At 39.8% G+C, this 19,591-nt stretch overlaps 1 protein-coding gene across 4 annotated transcripts in view; it reads left to right on the forward strand.

The window, feature by feature from the left end:
* The window catches only part of CTNNA2 (catenin alpha 2), a 460,539-nt gene that overhangs the window by 118,246 nt on the left and 322,702 nt on the right, over positions 1-19,591 (forward strand). For all 4 annotated transcript variants that reach the window (XM_014258992.2, XM_014258987.2, XM_088056519.1 and 1 more), the window contains one exon: positions 11,631-11,834. In XM_014258992.2, the coding sequence (XP_014114467.1) occupies positions 11,631-11,834 (204 nt within the window). The remainder of the gene's footprint in view (positions 1-11,630; positions 11,835-19,591) is intronic.

Genomic DNA, 19,591 nt, shown 5'->3' on the forward strand with positions numbered 1-19,591 from the left:
AATAAGGAGAGCTCACAAATCTGTTCCTTAGATTTTTTCCTTTAAAGTCCTATTTGAAGTTGATTGATGACAAAAGAATGTGTTTAATGCCTTGTTGCTTTGTCCTTTAACTTCCATGCTGCTGTTTTAATCTCAGATCATTTAAAAAAGGTATTCCTGGTTTTATTAGTAATTTATTATTAAAATTCAGCATATATTTTGTGCTCATGAAATATTTCTGAGCTCTTAATGCAAATGGGGATGCACAGTTTATCTCCCCCTCATGATGTTTGGCCAAATTTATGGAAGTTGCATGGATAAGTTATTCAAGAACTCTACTGTGAACTCTGAAAAGGCTCTGTTTTAACTCAGGAAATGGTAAGTTTGATCTGGTAAGGTCTCATCTGGTTATTGAGGGACTGCTGTGTTGGCTCATGTTAAATTTTGGGATGGATTTACCTGTTGTCCTCCCCATAGCCCTCATGGTGTGTAGCAGAGACAGGACCTACACATCAAACTGGAGAGTGGTGGGGAGGTAGATAAAAAGAGAATGAAATTATTGAGTGAAAAGAAATGCAATGAGAAGGACCAGGAAACCTGAGCTGGGTGAAAGCTGAGGTGAAGATGGCATCGACACTGGTGTGGGTTTGGCAACTTCAAAGGGGTAAAAATATATGTGGATGTAAAAATATATATTTATATCTGGAAATAAAGTAAAAAAATAATTTTGTCCAGAAAAAGGAACAGAGCTGGGGAAGGGACTGGAGCCCCAGGAGGGGCTGAGGGAGCTGGGAAAGGGGCTCAGCCTGGAGAAAAGGAGGCTCAGGGGGCCCTTCTGGCTCTGCACAACTCCCTGCCAGGAGGGGACAGCCGGGGGGGTCGGGCTCTGCTCCCAGGGAACAGGGACAGGAGGAGAGGGAACAGCTCAGGCTGGGCCAGGGGAGGTTTAGGTTGGATATCTGGGAAATTTTCTTCACCCAAAGGGTGTCTGGTCCTGGTACAGCTGCCCAGGGCAGTGGTGGAGTCCCTGGGGAATTTAAAAGCCATGGGGATGTGGCACTTGGGGACAAGGGGTTATTGGTGGCCTTGGCTGGAGTTGGACTCGATGATCTGAGAGGGCTTTACCAATCCAAACAATCCTGTGATTCCATGATTGTCTGTGCCACAGCAAGGGTTGCACACAGATTGCTGGGGAACATGTTCTCCATGAGGTAATAGAGAGGGGGCAGTGACAAGCAAAAATAGGATTTACTGGGCACTTGGGTTCTCTGGCGAGTGGGAGGTGCCTCCTCTCAGAATATGGGCTGGGGTTATAGTTCCTGAGTCCCGAGGAGGGTAGCTGTGTCAGTGGGATGTGCTTACAACACTTCTGAAGTGCTAATCACAGTGGAAATTCAGATTCTAAGGGTTTCAGGCTGAGTAACCTGCAGTGCTTAACATTTTAAGCAATTCTAAATAATTTCCTTTAGATTGGGATATGAAAAATGAGGATTATCATTCTTGTACAGTGCTGGGAGGGTGGGTGTAATGGTGTTGTAAATATGAAGCTGTTTACTATGCATGCACCATAACTCCATAGAAAGGATTATTCTTGTGTTTGAAGCAAGGCTTGAATTATCAGCAATAAAATTAAATTGAATTTATAAATCCTTTGACTTAGAGAGAGGAGAAGATATCTAAAGAAAAAAGGGACCAAAACCCCTTTTCTCCACTGATGCCAAAAGCAAATATCTGTTGTTTTCTGAATTGCTCCAGAAAGAATTGATGAGATGGCTTAGCTGACTTTTCTCCCTGCCTTTTGTGTTTGTGTGTGCAAGTTCTGCCTCTAGCAATGCAATAAAATGATATTTTATTTGCTAAAAGAAATATATAGTGCTTAGCTTTAATATATGTTAATCCAAACAGGCAAGCCCTGTAGCTGATGTTGTTTTAGCTGATGTTTTATCATTTATCTTTTTTAATATTTGATTGTTTCTCTGGATTTTGTCTCTAAAGTTGGCAGTCTAGCAGTGTTGGTCCTTGTTACATGTTGAGCTGCTGAGCCTGTGGCTCACCCCTTTACTCTCTGATTTCCAAGTGTGAAAATAATCTGGTTTATAAAGGAATTTAAAGGAATATAAGGGGAAGTGGTCACAGCACCAAACCTGCCAGGGTTCAAGTAACATTTGGACAATGCTCTCAGGCACAGGGTGGGACTCTTGGTGCTGTCCTGGGAAGGGCCTGGAGTTGGACTGGTTGATCCTTGTGGGTCCCTTCCAACTCAGGCATGATTGTATGATTTGGTATGGTTCAGAATGGAATGAGGTAGTTAAAATGATTTTTAGTACTTGAGGTATTTATGTATTTGGGGTAGGTCCCAGGGTACTGAAACTGTACTATTTTTTGTCATGAGCAGCATTTGAACTGAGAAATTACAGGCAGAGTAACTCAATTTTTAATGAATTTTTGAACAGAGCAAGTCAACTATTTGGGAGATGACTACATTTGATGAGAAAGAAAGTGTCTGGTGACACTGGTCACTGTCCTCCAGGCTGTTAAATGCAGCTCATAATTAATAAATGGGCTATCATAACATATTTTGTGAAAACATTCATGCTCCTTTAGGAATATTTTACATGGCTAGAGAATGCAGTGCACCTTAAATGGAGTGAAAGATGTAGTAAGTGTGTAATGAGGGGAAAAATGACAGAGAAACTGAAAAGACAAAGTATCTGGGTATGGCAATAGCAAAGACTGCTTATTTTTTGTAATAAAATTAAGAGCTGTCAAAATGGGGCAGAAACACAGCACACAGAAGAAATGCTGTGCCATTAAGAGACTAGCTTTAAAATGTTCCTTTTTGGACAAATAACTGCTAGATGATCTGAAAATGGATTTTTGCAGAACATTTATGGAATTGCAATTTGCTTGTAAATATGTTCTTTAGAGAAGTGATTTGTGATACTGCAGAGAACAGGACAAAATGTGAGCTTTGAAAGAAGAATTGAAATGTGTTTGTTTCACTACTGAAATTCATAAGGAACAATGGCAAAAATATTAGTGCACATCCCACAGCAATTTGCAACCAGACTTGTTGAGCTTGAGTCTCTCTAGCCAAGCAAATGGCAATTTCTGTAAAATAGCAGCTCTATATTGAATTTAACTAAGAATGCACTGGGGAAAGCTCTGCAAATTCAGATAATGTCATGTATGGATTTGGATGAAATGTTGTAGAATCTCAGAATGGTTTGGGTAGGAAGGGACATTAAAGATCATCTCATTCCAACCCTCTGCCATGAGCAAGGACACTTTCCACTAGACCAGGTTGCTCCAAGCCCTGTCCAACCTGTCACTCTCCCTTGTCCTGTTACTCCATCCCTTGTCCCCAGCCCCTCTCCAGCTCTCCTGGAGCCCCTTTTCAGGCCCTGGCAGGGGCTCTGAGGTGTCCCTGGAGCCTTCTTCTCCCCAGGTGAGCACCCCCAGCTCTCCCAGCCTGGCTCCAGAGCAGAGGGGCTCCAGCCCAACTTTGTGGGTCTCATCTGGAATCATTACACCAAGTCCCCAAATTTCTTGTGTTGGGAGCACCAAAATACAAGTTGGATTTTTTGTCCCTGGTGCAGCTGAAGTGGCTTTTACACTGCAATTGTGTCAAGCCTACCATTTCCTGTGTGAAGGCAGCCAGGCTGTGCCTCAATGTTTCTAAAACTTCTGTGAAATAGTGAGATATTTTGGCACTTTCTGCACTCCTCAGATCTCCCCTGAGTGGGGAAACTGGTCATGCTTTGCATATTAAGAAAATAATAACCAACAGCAAAATGTTGCATTTTACACTAAACCCAAAAGTTTCACCTGTTTGCAGAGCTGTGTGTTTGAAGTTGCTGAACTGATGTCTCAAATGAGAAAGAATCAGAGTAAATTTTTGGGGTCCTGATGATGCCAAGGGGGCCAAACAAGCTTTTGCTTTCAGTTATTGCTGCCATTTCCCATTACAACCCCTTCTGTGTATTTTGTATTTTTATTTTTTTTAAAATATATTACTGTGGACAGGGCTCAGCTCCAGAGTACAAGGGATAGCACTGGAAATGTCAGGATTTTGGTAGCAAATGCATGGCAAAAATGTGATCTCTGTAAAGGGAAGCACCCTGGGTGACTGTGCATCAGGCTCTCATTGCCTTCATTCCCCTTTAGCAGTGGGAATAGTGCAGCAGATCTGTATTTGCTGTATAGGAGCACCATCTAGTGGACTTCTGGTTTATTTTTTCATGTCTATAAATTTTATTTTTTTCCCCCTAAAATGCTCTTGTATTGTAAAGCAGTATCGTGGAAAGATTTAGCAATCAAAATTACTTGTTGGAGTTTAACCACAGCACTTTTCTGACGCTTCTTTTGGTGGTAGAAAGAGCCTTTTGCCAGCACAGCAACTGCTGCCTGTGCTTCCCTATCAAAATACATGTAACCTGTTTGCAGCAGGCCAGGTTATTTGCAAAGGAACTTTTGTAATGAACCCTCAAACACAAATTTAGACAGAGTTTTTTAGTTAGACATACTAAAAACACAGAAGAGAAACACATTTTAAAAACCTAATTATCACTTCTATAAGGAAATGTGTTTTCTGCAGCAGCACAGTTATTGCATTATTATTCAAATTATTGCAGGTTTCTTATTTTCTTGTTAATGTAAGTATGAATATTTGGAGTGTTAAATCAAAAACATACTGAACTTTCTTTCAGGTTACATATAATAGCTCAAAAAGAGCACTAAGTGAAATGTTCTAATTAGACTACACTTGCTACTATTTTCCCTGTGTTTATTTAGCACCTCTGAGATGCCTCTGAAGCTTAGGTATGTGAGAAGTGAACACCACCACTATTTCAGGGAAGCAGCATCTCCATTTACACTTGGAGAGCAGTCAGGAGAGGGGGCTGGGAAGGTGGGGGCTGTTGTTTCTGCTCGAGGTTGTGCACTTGTGTCTGAGTGGGATGCTCGTGAAGCTGCTGTGGATGCATCCGGCCTGGTGTGCCAGAGGGAAAGGTCAGAGAGTCACAGCATGGTTTGGATTGAAAAGGAGCTTAAAGACCATCTTGTTCCAGCCCCTGCCATGGTTGCCACTATCCCAGGTTGCTCCAAGCCCCGTCCAACCTGGTCTTGGACACTTCCAGGGATCCAGGGGCAGCCACCAACAACCTCACAGTAGAGAATTTCTTCCCAATGTCCTGTCGCACTGTATTAGGAATGGCGATGGTGATGACACAGACTCTCTAGCTTTAGTTGCAAAAGAGAGCCAGTTTTATTCTTCCAGATCTTCTTTTATAGACAGTTCTGAGAAAGTCCAAAAAGGTAAAGCTTTCATTTGCCATCAGACCAACACATCACCATCACTGGACATTTGGGAACAGCATCCCTTGACTGTTTCTTGCAAGTAAACAACAAGGAACAAACAACACCTGCAAAGGTTGTTTTCCTTCTCTAAGGATTGTTTGGATTCCTCCTTATGATTTCCCAGGCCAGAGTGAAAAAGTCATGTGCTTGATTTTCCCACAGGCTCAATCTAGTGCCTGAAGCCTAAAAGTCTCTTATTTGACCACTGTCAGTTCCCACAATATCCCATCTAACCCTGCCTCTGGCAGCTGTTCCCCCTGTCCTGTCACTCCATGCCCTTGTCCAAAGTCCCTCTCCAGCTCTCTTGGAGCTCCTGTGAATTATTTCTATGTTGTTTCATCACTCCAGAGCAGCTCATTGGAAGCTGCAGTGTAGCACTGCACTGTCACACTCTTCCAGCTGTATGGTGTGTGTCTGTAACACAGCACTATGGCAGGTAGGAACATTTGATTTATTGCTAAACAGGACATCAACAGCCTTGTTAGCATTGCAGGAGACACGGACAAAGGTGCAGAAACAAAACCTGCGAGCACACAGCATTTGTTTTCATAGTAGTGCAGGTGCTTCTGACAAAGAGATACATCAAACACTCTTATTTATACAGTCCTGTCTCTAAGTTACTCAGAAAAACTGAGTCTCTCAGTGTATCATGTGCTGACTTCTACACAAAGGCAGTTTTTCCTGCTGTCTTGTGGTTGTGGCATCGTTTATCTAAAACATCTATCACACTTTGTGGTGGCATTTACCTCGAAAATTGGATTTTCCTTGTGCTAAGGGCAGCTGTGTATTCACTGTCTCGGGAAGTCTTAAAAAGCCAGTGGATGTGGCACTGGGGGACACGATTTGGTGGTGAACATGATGGTGGTGGGTTTATGGTTTGGCTTGAGGATCTTGGAGGTCTTTTCCAACCTTAACCATTCTGTGGTTCTGAATCATTAAGAACCACGTAAGGAAATGGTCTCTGCCCTGAAAGTTTCACATTCTAAATAGATGAATTAAAATGTGTTTAACAAGCAAACAAGGCAGAGGTTCTGAAGAAGCTGCTGAGATTTCCTGAAGACTCTATGTAGACAAACCAGGGGATGAGCAGATTTTTCATGGGCAATAAGGCAATTGCACATAACAATGAGGTAATTTAATTGGAAAATGCAGGCAATGATACAGTAATTCTAGTTGTTTTGGATTTCTAAAATTATTTTAAATGATTAATGTAATGTTTGGCTTTTGCTTTGCATTATATTTCTAAAAAGGACTGTAAGAGGTTTTTTGGTATGGTTGAAAATGAGATTCTAATGCAGATAAATGTCACAAAGTTTCAATAATGATGTGTTCTTTGATCATACAATCCATTTATGTAGGGTATATGGCTATTTCCAGTATTTTTATTTGAAGTATGAATACTTTATCCACTATTTTAAATTTCTAAAGTTGTGTCCTCTAGTTTAGTAGTGTGTGAGATAGTTTATTGCCTTCTGAACAAGCAGTAATTAGTATGAAGAGTTTTTTTCAGAAGTCTAATATTTATTAAAACATGGCAACTTCTCTGTAAATACACCTTGATATAATTGGAAAAAAGAAGAGTTGAAGAGAAGACAGCTATATTTAAAGAATATTTTATCACAACTTTTGTCAGTATTCAAACAAGTCTTCAATTATATTAAAATTAATTTTCTTGGATTTTGTTTCAGCAACTGCAGGCAAAAATTATGTGTGTTTACAGTAATCTGAACATTTATAAAAAGGTTTGAAACACTTAATTATAAGGACTGAATTATGGTATCAGTCCTTGATTTATGGTTCCAATGTTAGTTAACTAATTAGAAATGTAAAGTGTTCCAGTTCATTTACATTCATTGCTCATTAACTGGCTTTTAAGAAGTGACAGGAAATTGCAACTTTTGAAGAAATTTATTTAGCCAGATTTCCTGCCAACTATTTTTTTCTTCTTTCCAAGAAGACATTATTTCCTTGATAATATATGTGTAAGAGTTTTATAGGTGTCAATAGCTTAGTCTGAAATTGAATTTTGGCACCAAATTAACTTTGAAGAGGAGTAATAACTTTTGTAAGCAAAAAATTGTGTTTCTTTGGTAACTGACCATCAAGAGCTGTCATGGAGCTGGTTCTCATCCTGAGTCCCCTTTTTCCTAAAACTCCAAAACCTGTTTTCCTTGTGACATATTTGAGAAGGAGTTTAAAATAAACACCTATAGACTATCATTTATTTATAACTACCCATCATAAAGTAACTGCATCATTATTTGTTGTATTTGAAGCAAAACTGATGTTCATGGTGTTGGGATGAGGTACAACTGGCACAAGGTGATTCTGAGAAAATTCTGGATATTGGGAAGGAAAAAATCGCCCGTGAAAGTGATCAGGCACTCAAACAGTAGGCAGAGAGGTTTGGAAAATCTCCAAGGATGGAATTCTCATCTTTAGTGGATGAAGCCTTGAGCAACCTGGCTAGATGTTAAAGTTGACTGTGTTTTAAGGAGGTGTTTAAAATACAGCCTTCAGGAGTTCATTCCAACGTAAATTATTCTGTAATCCTGAATTGTCATTAACAGATATCTCAAACAAATACTTAATAATATTTAAGCCTAAAAAAGAATTACAGCAAGATGTTTTATGGGATATGAATGAAAAATTATCAAGTACAACTGAGAGACTTTTATTTTTCATGAGCTAGGTTTTGATCATCATAAAGATTTCTCCTTATTTAGAAATAAACCATAATATATTCACTTTTTTACAGTTCAAAGTGAGGGAAGCTGGCTTGGGTTAATTATACACCCTCTGTGCTACACAATTTATTATTTAAAATCTGAATGGTGTTTGTATGTGGTCTGTAAAGGAATTCCTGAATTTATTCATGGAGTACAAGCCGAGTTTCACATCTGCTTGTGAAAACAGTGAGTTGGGTTTCAGTGATCAGAGGTACTGTTGATATTTGATCTGTAAATTGTTCACCTTCAGGGCTTGAAAAGGATGGAAGTATGCACAGAATCCCAGATGGGTCAGGCTGGAAGGGAGCACAGTGGGTCGCTGGTGCCACCTCCCTGCTCAGGCAGGGCCATCCAGAGCACAGGGCTCAGGGTTGTGTCCAGCCAGCTCTGGAATATCCCCAGGGAGGAGACTCCACAGCCTCTCTGGACAATCTGTCCAGTGCTTGGGCACTGCACAGTGAAGAAGTTCTGCCTCATGTGCAGGTGGAACTCCCTGGGCTCAGCCCCTGCCCGTGGCTCTGGTGCCATTGCTGGGCCTGGAGCAGAACCTGGGCCCTGCTCTGCCCCTCCTGCAGCCAGGGACAGCCAGGGACAGCCAGGGACACCCCAGGGACAGCCAGGGATACACAGGGACAGACAGGGATACCCAGGGACAGCCAGGGACACACAGGGATACCCAGGGACAGCCAGGGCTGAGGGCCCCTCTCAGCTGGGGCTCCTCTCCAGGCTGAACAGCCCCAGCTCCTTCAGCATTTCCTCAACAGTGATGCTCCAGATCCTTGACCAATTTCAGAGCTTCTGCTGGACCTGCTTCATGAGCTCCATGTCTCCTGTCATGAGGAGCTGAGAACTGTACACTGTTCTCCAAATGTGGCCTCACAGGGCTGAGCAGAGGGGCAGGATCCTCTCCCTGCACTGCTGGAAATGCTCTGCCTAAAGCCCCCCAGGATCCCATTGGTGTTCTTGGCTACCGGGATGCACTCCTGGCTCAGGGACAGCTCCTTGTCCACCAGGATGCCCAGGTCCTTCTCCCCAGAGCTGCTCCATCAGGTCACCCCCAGCCTGTGCAGGAGCCTGGGGTTATTCTTCCCCAGGTGCAGGAGTCTGCATTTGCATATGCAAATAGATATACACATGCATATTTCCATATTCCAGGCAGGTTCTTGGGTCTCACAGAAGACTTGAGTGCAGGGTCTTCAAATCTAAGGAGAAAAATGTGATTTGTGACTTGCTGAGAGATGTAAGATCTCTTGGAAAGTTGCTGTGTAGGCAGAGAACCTTACACCTATGGCTCTGAGGAAGAGGAGGAAAAGGGAGGCATTTCTAGAAAGATTGGTTTGGAATTTGAAACAAACAGCTATTTTTTTACAATATTTTTTTTCTTGCTAATTCCATAATTTGCTTATAGAGTTTATTTGGTGTGATTGTAATCTTGCTACTGCCACGTGAAATATGAGGTTTTGAAAATTAATTTGTACAGCTGATTTCTGAAAATCCCAAGCATTACCCTTTGGCTCAAAAGCCCCATTACATAAATATTCACAGGCCTAACTCTTGGAGAAGTAATTTTTAATTTAGGTGCTTGTAAAACTGCTCTGCTTACTGCTGTGAAACACAGACCCCAGAAGATACATGTGAGACATTATTTCACATTCTGGCTAATGCAGCATTTTTTTCTGCCAAGTCAGCAGTTCCTGGAGTTGGAACAATATGTTATCTGGTTAAAATTCTTCTATTTGTCCTTTTATTAAATAATGGATTTTCATAAATTCCTTGTGTTTATTGCTATTTAACTGCTGAGGATTCAGGAAAGTTATAGATTTCTCAGGGGTTCCTTTCTCCGTATAGTAATGAGAGTTATGCGGTCTGTGTGTGACTTGGAAGTTTTATTGAGAAATCAAATCTTTTCTAAAAGCTTTGTTCTGCTGCAATTAAGAAAATGTTCAAGTGGAGTCTGTCTTTAGCTTCGAATAAATTCATTTGAGCATTTTCTGATTAATAATAAACACATGCAATTTTCAGTGCTAAAGGAGCATGTTGTTTATGTGTCATAATCCTAAATTCTAATGCACATTTTGATACACTGTGTTGGTTTTGTTAGGTTTTTTTTTTTGTAAATTACTTGTATCATTTGGCTTGCACTTGCTGATTGCTCTTGGATATTGAAAGAAATAGACTAATCATAAAGTTATCAGAATATTGTGAAAATTAAAATGGTTCATTAACAAACCTTGTGTACTTTAAAATAGGTGTCATTATTAGAAATCAGAATGCTTTTACATTTTTCATTCCTATTTAATGTTTGTCATTTTTTAAAGCTCAAATAACAAGTGCACATCTTATGGAGCATTTTTAGTTCATATGCAATTAGGAGATTTCTTTGCATGATCTCAACAAAAGGTTCGTGAATTACATGGTGTTGTAAATGTGCCCATGATTGGGAGCAGGTGATTATTGCTTTTGTATTTCTTACCTTGAACTGCAAAAGGAGAAAATCAGGTCAAAATATAATCCATCACTGTCTCAAAACTCATAACTTTACATGAAATTTTCCAGTGAGAAGAGCAGAATCAATGTGATTTAAACCTATTTGATATTTGGTAATAAGTTTGATAGATACAGTGCACAAGTGTTTAGCAGTGATCATAATTTAGGAATTAACCTTTCTTAGAAAAGAGTCTTTGAAAATCAATTCTTTTTCTAGTAGAAGATATAGTTTACTAACCAGTAGATTATTTGACAAACTGAAGATGTTTTCAGATTGTCTTCATGTAGTGCTCCCTTTTCAGTTAACTAATCCAGCACTTTTTTCCTGACTAAAACCAAAAAAAGCTGTTTAAAAATGCTCTACAGAATGGAAATCAGAGATTTTGTATTTTTGTTTTGTGTAAGATGTTATCTAGTAATGATTTCCTTGCAGTCTTAATTTCCTTAATTTTTTTTAAATTCATGAAATATTGAGGTAATATAGTAACATTTCAGCAGTGTCGTCTGCTTATAAAAATAATCAAAATTAAATTATTATTGGAGAACATCCTACTCTATCTTTGGGAATAAAAATCTTACACCTGAATAAAAATGTCCTGAAGAGCCAAGAAATGTTCAGAATATTTGTGAAAGAATGATACTGGTTTAGCACTGTGGAATGGTTTGGGTTAGAAGGAACCTTAAAGATCAATTTGTTCCAGGCCCCATGGGCCGGGACAGTTTCCCCTATCGCGGGTTCCTTGAAGCCCTCTCCAACCTGGCTTTGAGACTTCCAGGGATCCAGGGGCAGCCACAGCTTCTGTGGGTAACAAGGTTGTGAATTTTTTTTTTTTTTTAATATATATATATATACACATATACATATATATATATATATACATATACACGTATTTATTGAATATTTACTTTCTCAGGAATTTGGTAGATAATTGCTCCAATAAAATTTTGATATCCTTGCACTCCCAATCTGGTATTCTATGATAAATTAATTATAAGGAAAACTAAATAAACCTCTCCAAAGGCACTGAAAATGCCGAAGACCCACGACCACTGACCGCTTTCCCGTTTTCCTTGCAGAACAAGATCATCCTGGACCCGATGACGTTCAGCGAGGCGCGGTTCCGGCCGTCCCTGGAGGAGCGGCTGGAGAGCATCATCAGCGGGGCAGCGCTCATGGCCGACTCCTCGTGCACGCGCGACGACCGGCGCGAGCGCATCGTGGCCGAGTGCAACGCCGTGCGCCAGGCCCTGCAGGACCTGCTCTCCGAGTACATGAACAACGTAAGTCACGACCTCAGCCTCCCTGAGGCCGCAGCTGCTTTAATGTATCTCAAAAGTAGCAATGCTGCTTTGTGCCGAGCGTAGAGGTGGTGCCGTTTGAGTTGTTGAACGTTTGAATACGTTGAAATTGTTTGCTAGGAGTTGGGTACCATCAGAAGCTCAAGGGGGTGGTGTTGTACCTGCCACATTCGTGGCCACTTTCATGCCATGAATTTGGCATGAAAGTTTCTTCTTATGTAATAGCTAGCAATTCCTTTGGAAGTGAAATAATTTTAAAATGAAAACACTGGTGAGTAATCTAAATGCAAAATGGCCCAAGAATTTTTTTCTTATTGAAGATGAATATGGGTAATTTTCAGCATGCTTTACCCTGTGAGTTGGCCATTGTGTTTGATTTTTAGGATGTTACCTGTAGATATTCATAAGAGGTTGACTTTTTGGTGTGTGGGTTAAACCACTGAAGGTTTCACTTTCTGGTGGAGCTATGAAATAATCAGTTGCCATGAAAGCAGTGAATTCAGCACTAGTGCTGTTCACACAATCTCAAAAACAATTCTCTGGGTAGGGTTTCCAGAGGTGTTGAATTGTTCAATGGGGTGTGAACTGGCGGTGCATTACCTTTGTTCTGCACAGCCTGTCCCAGAAAATTCTCTCCACCCAATGTTGTGTATTAAAACTCAGATGTTCTGCTGCCATGTCCTTTGAGGATATGGGAAAAATACCAAAGCTACGTCAACCTGTTGCCAAGAGCATCCTCTACTTTGCTGTTTCTTGTCTTTGGTTGCTCCCAGACTATCAGATGACACATTTTGATCCTGTTTTGCTGGAATCATCAAATTAATGCTGAAGAGAATGTTTGGGGATAGACCTTTAACTTTCATTGGTACTGTTAAAATTGGTAGAGTGATGCAATTCAGTATCACATTGCAAACTTCAGTCCTTTAGTCACTTCATTTTACAGTTCAGACTTAAGTGTTGCTTTTCAAACATATTGTTCTGTGTAATAGAATAGCAGTTTGACTGTATTGAAAAGCATTATTTGCTTCTTAGTTTTTCTGACGTGATGGTTAACAGGTTCTTGTGGAAGTTTGACTAAACGTGAAGTTTCGCTGATGTGTTATGGGTTAAAAGTTATAAAAGAGAACATTAAATACCAGGTGATGAGAGGCTGTGATGGAAAATAACTTGCTGGGTTTCTTCCTACAAAACGTTGCTTTGTAGAAGCAATACTGGTGCAATCCTTAAAGGTCTTTTGAAGAAGCTTTGAGAGCTGATAAATGGTGACTTCTTATTTTATTGTGGTGCCTCTTTTTCAGTACACAGAGTTTTGGTAACGATGCAATTTACCCCTAGACCAGAAACATTCTTATTTTATTTCTGACTGTATCTACAGAGGGAGGAGAATTTTAAATTCCTGCAGGCATTTATGACCACACTGAAGGTTGCTAATATAGTTTAATCATTTTTACTTAAACACATAATGGTATGAGCAGCTGCTTTTATGGTTTCTACAGTATGGTTTTTGAAATATTCCTTTTTTTTTCCTTTTTTGTGTCCTTCCTAGTCGGAGTTGCACAACCCCTGCAATTTATTTATTTTTCTGCTTTATACTGAAATGTAGTCAACTTAAGTAAGATTTTTTTATACCTATTGAGTAAACATTATAAAAACTGAACATATACTTAAATTATATTTTAACAGCTCTTGTACGGTAGAATTTGACAACGATAATTTTCAAACTGATATTAGCAGCTACAAGGGATGGGATTAAGATTACATATTACTATGCCTAAATTTAGGTTTTCTGTTCATAGGGACAGGTAAAGGAAGGGGTGTCAATTCAGTTCTTTACGGTGGATACCATTTTAAGATGCCAGGTTAAAAAATTCCAATGCTTGTGTGAGCATTAACTCCTCAATCTGCCCTCCAAGGCGTTTGAATCCTCCATGGGTCAGCCTGTAGCTGCCAGCCCCACTTCCATGTAATGTGTGCTCTAAGAAACGACAAATTGCCAGACTCCTTCCTTCATTAAATCATTTGAGCCTCTGTTGCTTATGCTCCAGTTATAATTGTCAGAGACCAGATCAATACTGGAGATCAGATCAATACTGCCAAGAGAGCCTGAGGAGCCATTGAGATGACAACTGTTATCATCTAATATGGGCAGGGGGCTAAGTTAAATATCTCTATAGACTTCTCTGATATATTAATTAAGTCCCCATAGCCAGGACAGAAGATCAGATCCTGAGCTTGTAGGCAGCTCCTGTTACCTAAGGATTGAATTTCATCCATTCTGCCCTGGCAGAATTTGCTTTGGTACTGAACCTATTTCCTTGAAACCTGTGGATCGATTTTCTTGGGTTCTCAATAATTCTGAGCATGTTCAGTATAACAAAAGATCTCATTTGGAAAGTGTTTTAAAGCTTTAATGAGTTTCAAAAGCATAAAAGTGGATGGCACACACCAAACATGACACAGTCCTAAATCTGATCAAGGTTGATTTTGCAAAGATAGACATCTTTAACACCTTCTGCCTGTGTGGCTATAAACCACTGCAATACTGCTCTTGCTTTAGAGATTGTTTTGAGGTTTCTTCTGTTTGATAATAGCTGAAAAATGATGATGTTTTGGAGATGATGAGTATTGATGGAATGTGCATACAGCAAAGTAAATACTATGTGGTGATATTTAAAGGATGCAGATGACGAAGGGCAGGGTGTTGGCAATGTGCTGTTCAGTCCTTCTCCAGCTTTAAAATAATTTAAAATCATGAATCTACTTCTATGATTTGGGCTCAGAGGGGTGTTCCTTACGAAACTTCAAGAACTGAAGTTAAGGGCTATGAGCTGTAGAAAAAGTAGATACTTTCAAAATTTTGGCATCCAAAGAAAAAATTGAAAAAAAAATCAGTAGAAAGACATATAGGGGAGATTTCTACTTAGGTAAGTAAAAATTGTGCTGCTTCTAGAGTTGGATTATTTACTGTTATAAAAGATGTGTTGTGGTTTCAGCTTCCTTCTCCTCAGATAAATGTTGGTTTACTCCATTTCCTACCTGTCAAAAAATGTTTTTAATTAGTGCCTAGGCTTTTTACTAGTTCTATGGATAATTATATATTTGTATAGCTACTGCATTGACCAGAGTTTCACAGTACCTAAACCCTCTGCAAGGGAGATCCCTGGGAGTTCTCTGCAAGAACTTCTATGGGGATGAGATGAGATGAAAACTGTTTCATTCCTCTTTGTCTATCCAGAAATATGCATATTCTTCATTTGCTCTATCGGTAACTTTGACAAAATCTTTTCCCAGCATAATATCTATTATTTCTCTCATGACCTTATCTGACCTTCAGAATGTGTTACTTCTGGGAAGCAAAGGCAAGAAAGTTCTCAGTCTTCTGTGTTGTAGAACTTCTTTTTTGCCAGGGTCTCAGAGAAAATTGATTGGGTGTTTTTCAGCTTCTTATGTATATGTGATAAATCCTGTTATTTATTTCAAAATAAAATTATATTTCTAGATTTCTGTCCTACAGAGAAGACCTAAATGCAGCTCCACAGAAGCTCTTAATGCAATTGTTTTCCATTTGTCTAAATGAAAGCTTTATTTAATGGATGGTTAGCTCTGATTGGGGTCTAGTTTCCTGCTGGTTTTCTCTCCTGGATCCTTCATGATTTACATTGCAGGCTGTCAGGAAGCAAAAATACCAGGAACCTGGGAGTTCCAGCTCTTAAACTCCTGGGTCAGAAATGTGGTGCCAAACTCAACCCAGTGCTGGGCACCCTTTCTAGCAAGACTCAGGGTGCTGCTGGGTTGATGTCTGATTAACATAAGAAAGGGAGGAAATTATATCTTTAGAAAAATACACATAGAAAAAGATTCTTTCAATTCCCTCTGTCGTCATCAGATTCAGTGCCAGAAACAGACTGAATGTTGTGTTGCTGGGGTGTATCAATGATAAATTTGGAAAGCAGTTGACAAGTGAGTAAGCTGTGAGTGTTAAAGACCTCTGTAATCACTCCAGTACTGGCTTGGCATTAATTCAAATCTGCATTTGAAAAGGCATTTCCCAGCTGGTTCAAATATGATTTTCTCCTCTAAAGCCTTTGGGCTCATTATTAAGCCAACGTGCCTTGCTTTCCCTTTTATCCAATGTTCCTGCTCCCACTCCCTGCTGACATTTCAGAGGAGCTTGTTTGGTTTATGTTTTGTTTTGTTTTTTGGTTTTTTTTTAATTATAATTGATTTTTGGGACAGATATTATTTCTGTATGTCTGCTGAGTGGTATGATCAGTCCTCAATGGAGTCTTGTATTACTACTGATGATTTAATGTTTAGATGTGAGGATCACATCTGAGTACTGAAACAGATTTCCCAGAGAGGTTGTAGAATGTCCCTCACTGAAAATATTCCAGACCCATCTGGATGCAATCCTGTGAAATGTGCTCTAGGAAGACCCTACTTTACCATGGGGGTAATGTTGCTTAATGTTTGCTTTTTGAAATCTTACTCTCTAAAGTTACTACCCGTCCCTGATACCTGCTCACTCCTGGGTTGCTATAGGCTCTAATTCCTGTTTCCTATAGAGAAGAAAATGTCATTTCTTGAAATGACAAAATAGCAGAAAAACAAATGAGAAAGCACAAGCCTGCTGGCAGCTTCTCTTCACAAATATATCAGTAAAAAATTGGAATAGCTCAAAGGAAAAACAGAGTGCTGCAGTACATGAAGAGGAAATATCCTTAGCAGACAGCTGGTTATTGTGCTTGATTGGAGAACAAAAAACATGATAGCAACTGAAAAATCTATAAACTCTCAAGATACTTCCAGCTGTCAGATTTAACAGCTTCATTGGAATTCATATTTAAGATAAGCAATAATTGGTGTGTACATTTCAGCTCTGGAGCTGACTTGCCTAAGGTTAATCTGGGTGACAGTGAGCAGTAAATTACAGTTATGAGACAGAGGAATGTCCAGAGCTGTCCTGAGATGAGGAACTGGGGATGAATGACAAGAGATTGACTGCTGGAGCAGCAGGCATCGACTGATTCAGGCATGACTGGCACAGCAGGGCAGTTTTTCCGTCAGTACCATCGTCAAATTCCTGGCTGGCTGAATAATTTTTAGAGGACAGTAGCTTGTTTAAAGCTTTCCACTGTGTTTCAAGCTGGAGATGAGCTATTTTACTATTCACCTGGCTCTTTCAGAGCAGTTTTGTCTTTGTGTACTTGAAAGAAACAAGTAGAAATACAGTAGCTATTGTTGGAGGAATAGGATGTGTTCCCAAATGTTGTATGCATTGATTCTTGGTCAGTTGAAGATTTTTGCACTTATGGATCCCTCCTGAGTGCCTTGACTGCTCAAGACTGTACATAAATCACTGTCCAAGTATGCAACCTGCAGTGTAACTTCAGACACCTTTTCAGGAACCTTCTGTCTCTTCTGTTTTGATGATGTCAGGACCTCATCCTAAGTCACATCCATTATTTTTCAGTAGATTTACAGAAATGCTGCATCATTTACAATTGCACAAGTTAGTTTTGATTTATTTATTCATCCCCAAATTTCCTGGTTTTGTAATTGTATATTCAGAATTTCGTGTGTTTTTCTTCTCAGATCCAGAGAACCACACTGGTATTTACAATCAGAATTAAATAAAAACGCTCAGAGAAAATGAAGCTTCATGGCTTGGAAATGACAAACATCCTAAAAAATTGTCCTGACTTCAGGTTCTGGTGATTGCAGGTTTACACGTCCCTGTTGGTATGAGTAGATTTTTAAATTTACTGAAGTAATTTGCTCTTTACAATTACCTGTTACAATCCACTATAAAAGGGGAGGGAAGCCCAAGTTGTTATTAATAAATCCCTTGGGGTGGATTAGAGTGCAAGGACTGTCAATGAGTTTTTTTTTTTAAATATACACTTTGTAGGGTTTATTGTAGAATAATTTGGTTTTCGGGATAAAACAGAGAAGTAGGCATTTTGGTTGTTATCTTTAGTAATATGACAATATAAAAGCATAAAATTCACTTAAGAAAATGTGTAATAAAGAGAAGGAAAGGATAAGAGTAAAAATATATCAACACCCAAAGGCTTCACGATACGACTTGGTGGTTGCAATTTTAATGGCAGTTGGTCAAAATGATGGTCACAGACTGCACCCACCAGGTGGTGGAAGAAACTCTTAAAACACCTCCTCTGTTGGGTTTATGTTGCCTCAGGTTCTTGTCAGAGCTCCCAGGTAAATGGGATTTTCTCCTCTGAAGCTCCTGGGGCGGGGAGCTTCAGCTGGGTGGTGGAATATTGTGGATCAGGAACACCTGGATGTGGAATGCTGTGGGTCAGGAACACCTGGATGATGGAATTCTGTGGGTCAGGGGACACTTTGGGGGAATTTGATGCCTTCTAATTCTATACAGCTGCCCTTTACATGAGTGCAGCTGGGTCAGTCGTGGCCCTTATGGCCCATCAGCAGAGTGAACACCTTCAGTCATGGCCAGGGTGGCCCATCAGCAGAGTGAGCACCTTCAGTCATGGCCATGGTGGCCCATGAGCAGAGTGAACACCTTCAGTCATGGCCAGGGTGGCCCATCAGCAGAGTGAACACCTTCAGTCATGGCCAGGGTGGCCCATCAGCAGAGTGAGCACCTTCAGGCCACCTGTGAATGTCCCAGGACCTCCCAGACAGGGCAGTTACCACAGCAGGGTTCACTGACAAGGACAAGGAGACACTTCCTGCCTCACAGGGTCCCCCTCTTGCCTTATCTCATCCATCACCAGCTGTCTTACTGATTCTCTGTGATTCTGGTATTTGTGAGAGGAAATGCTGGTTTTGAACCACAGTACTGGATTTTCCTTGGTGGTATCAACCAGAGAACATTTTACCTCCTTTTTGCTCTTTGTCTTTAAGGGTAGACTATGATATGTCATTATAAAAGTGTTGTATGTCATGTTAAAGTGCAAATAAATCACAGGAGGTTTTTGGAGTCTAAGGCTGAATTGGTGTATTAGGTTGAGTGATGTTTCTAACAAGATACTTCCCTCCCAATTAGCACAGAAATTTTCTAGACTGACATTAAATCCAAACCTGATTTTCTCGGTTCCTGTAGGACTTAATCTGCCTGGGCCTCTCCTGCTAAATATGAAAATTGAGGTCATATCAGTCTTAATTCATTAAAGTTTGAATGCCTTGCCATTTCCACATTAAAAGTCTACTTTAATAGTATAATTGCAGTGTTTGCCTTTGTTTGCCCATTGAACTGAAAGCTGGGACAAAACCAACACCTGACAGAATGAATAGCACAAGAGTCAAAATGGTGTGGAATATAATTTTGATGATTTTTTCATTGTTTTTGACCAACAACCTAAACTGCCTTCCTATAAAATATTATATTAATTTCTTATGTGCCATAGTTGGGAATAAATGATTTAGTAAGTGGACCCCAATTTTATCAATATTCAGGAAACTTGCTTTTCTTGAGAAATGTTTTTGTTATTCCTCATTATTTTATCTCATATATGTATGTATGCATACAAAAGGTCTGACTGTACTGTTGGTACCTTGTCAGAGTATTTGATCATTTTAAACTTAGTGTATTCAAAGAAAGTAAAAATATGTTGTTCCCAAAACTGCATTTTCATGCAATGGTTTTCATGTTCAACTAATTTAATTCATTAATTAGTTCATAGTTTTGTTTTTTTCTAAGGTGTGTACTTACAGAAGTAATGACTTTTGCACCGGTGCTTTTTCATATGATG

This window comes from Pseudopodoces humilis, chromosome 6 (assembly GCF_049639895.1).
Source record: "Pseudopodoces humilis isolate 2021_Gansu_Grassland_sample_001 chromosome 6, ASM4963989v1, whole genome shotgun sequence".
Taxonomy (NCBI): Eukaryota; Metazoa; Chordata; class Aves; order Passeriformes; family Paridae; genus Pseudopodoces; species Pseudopodoces humilis.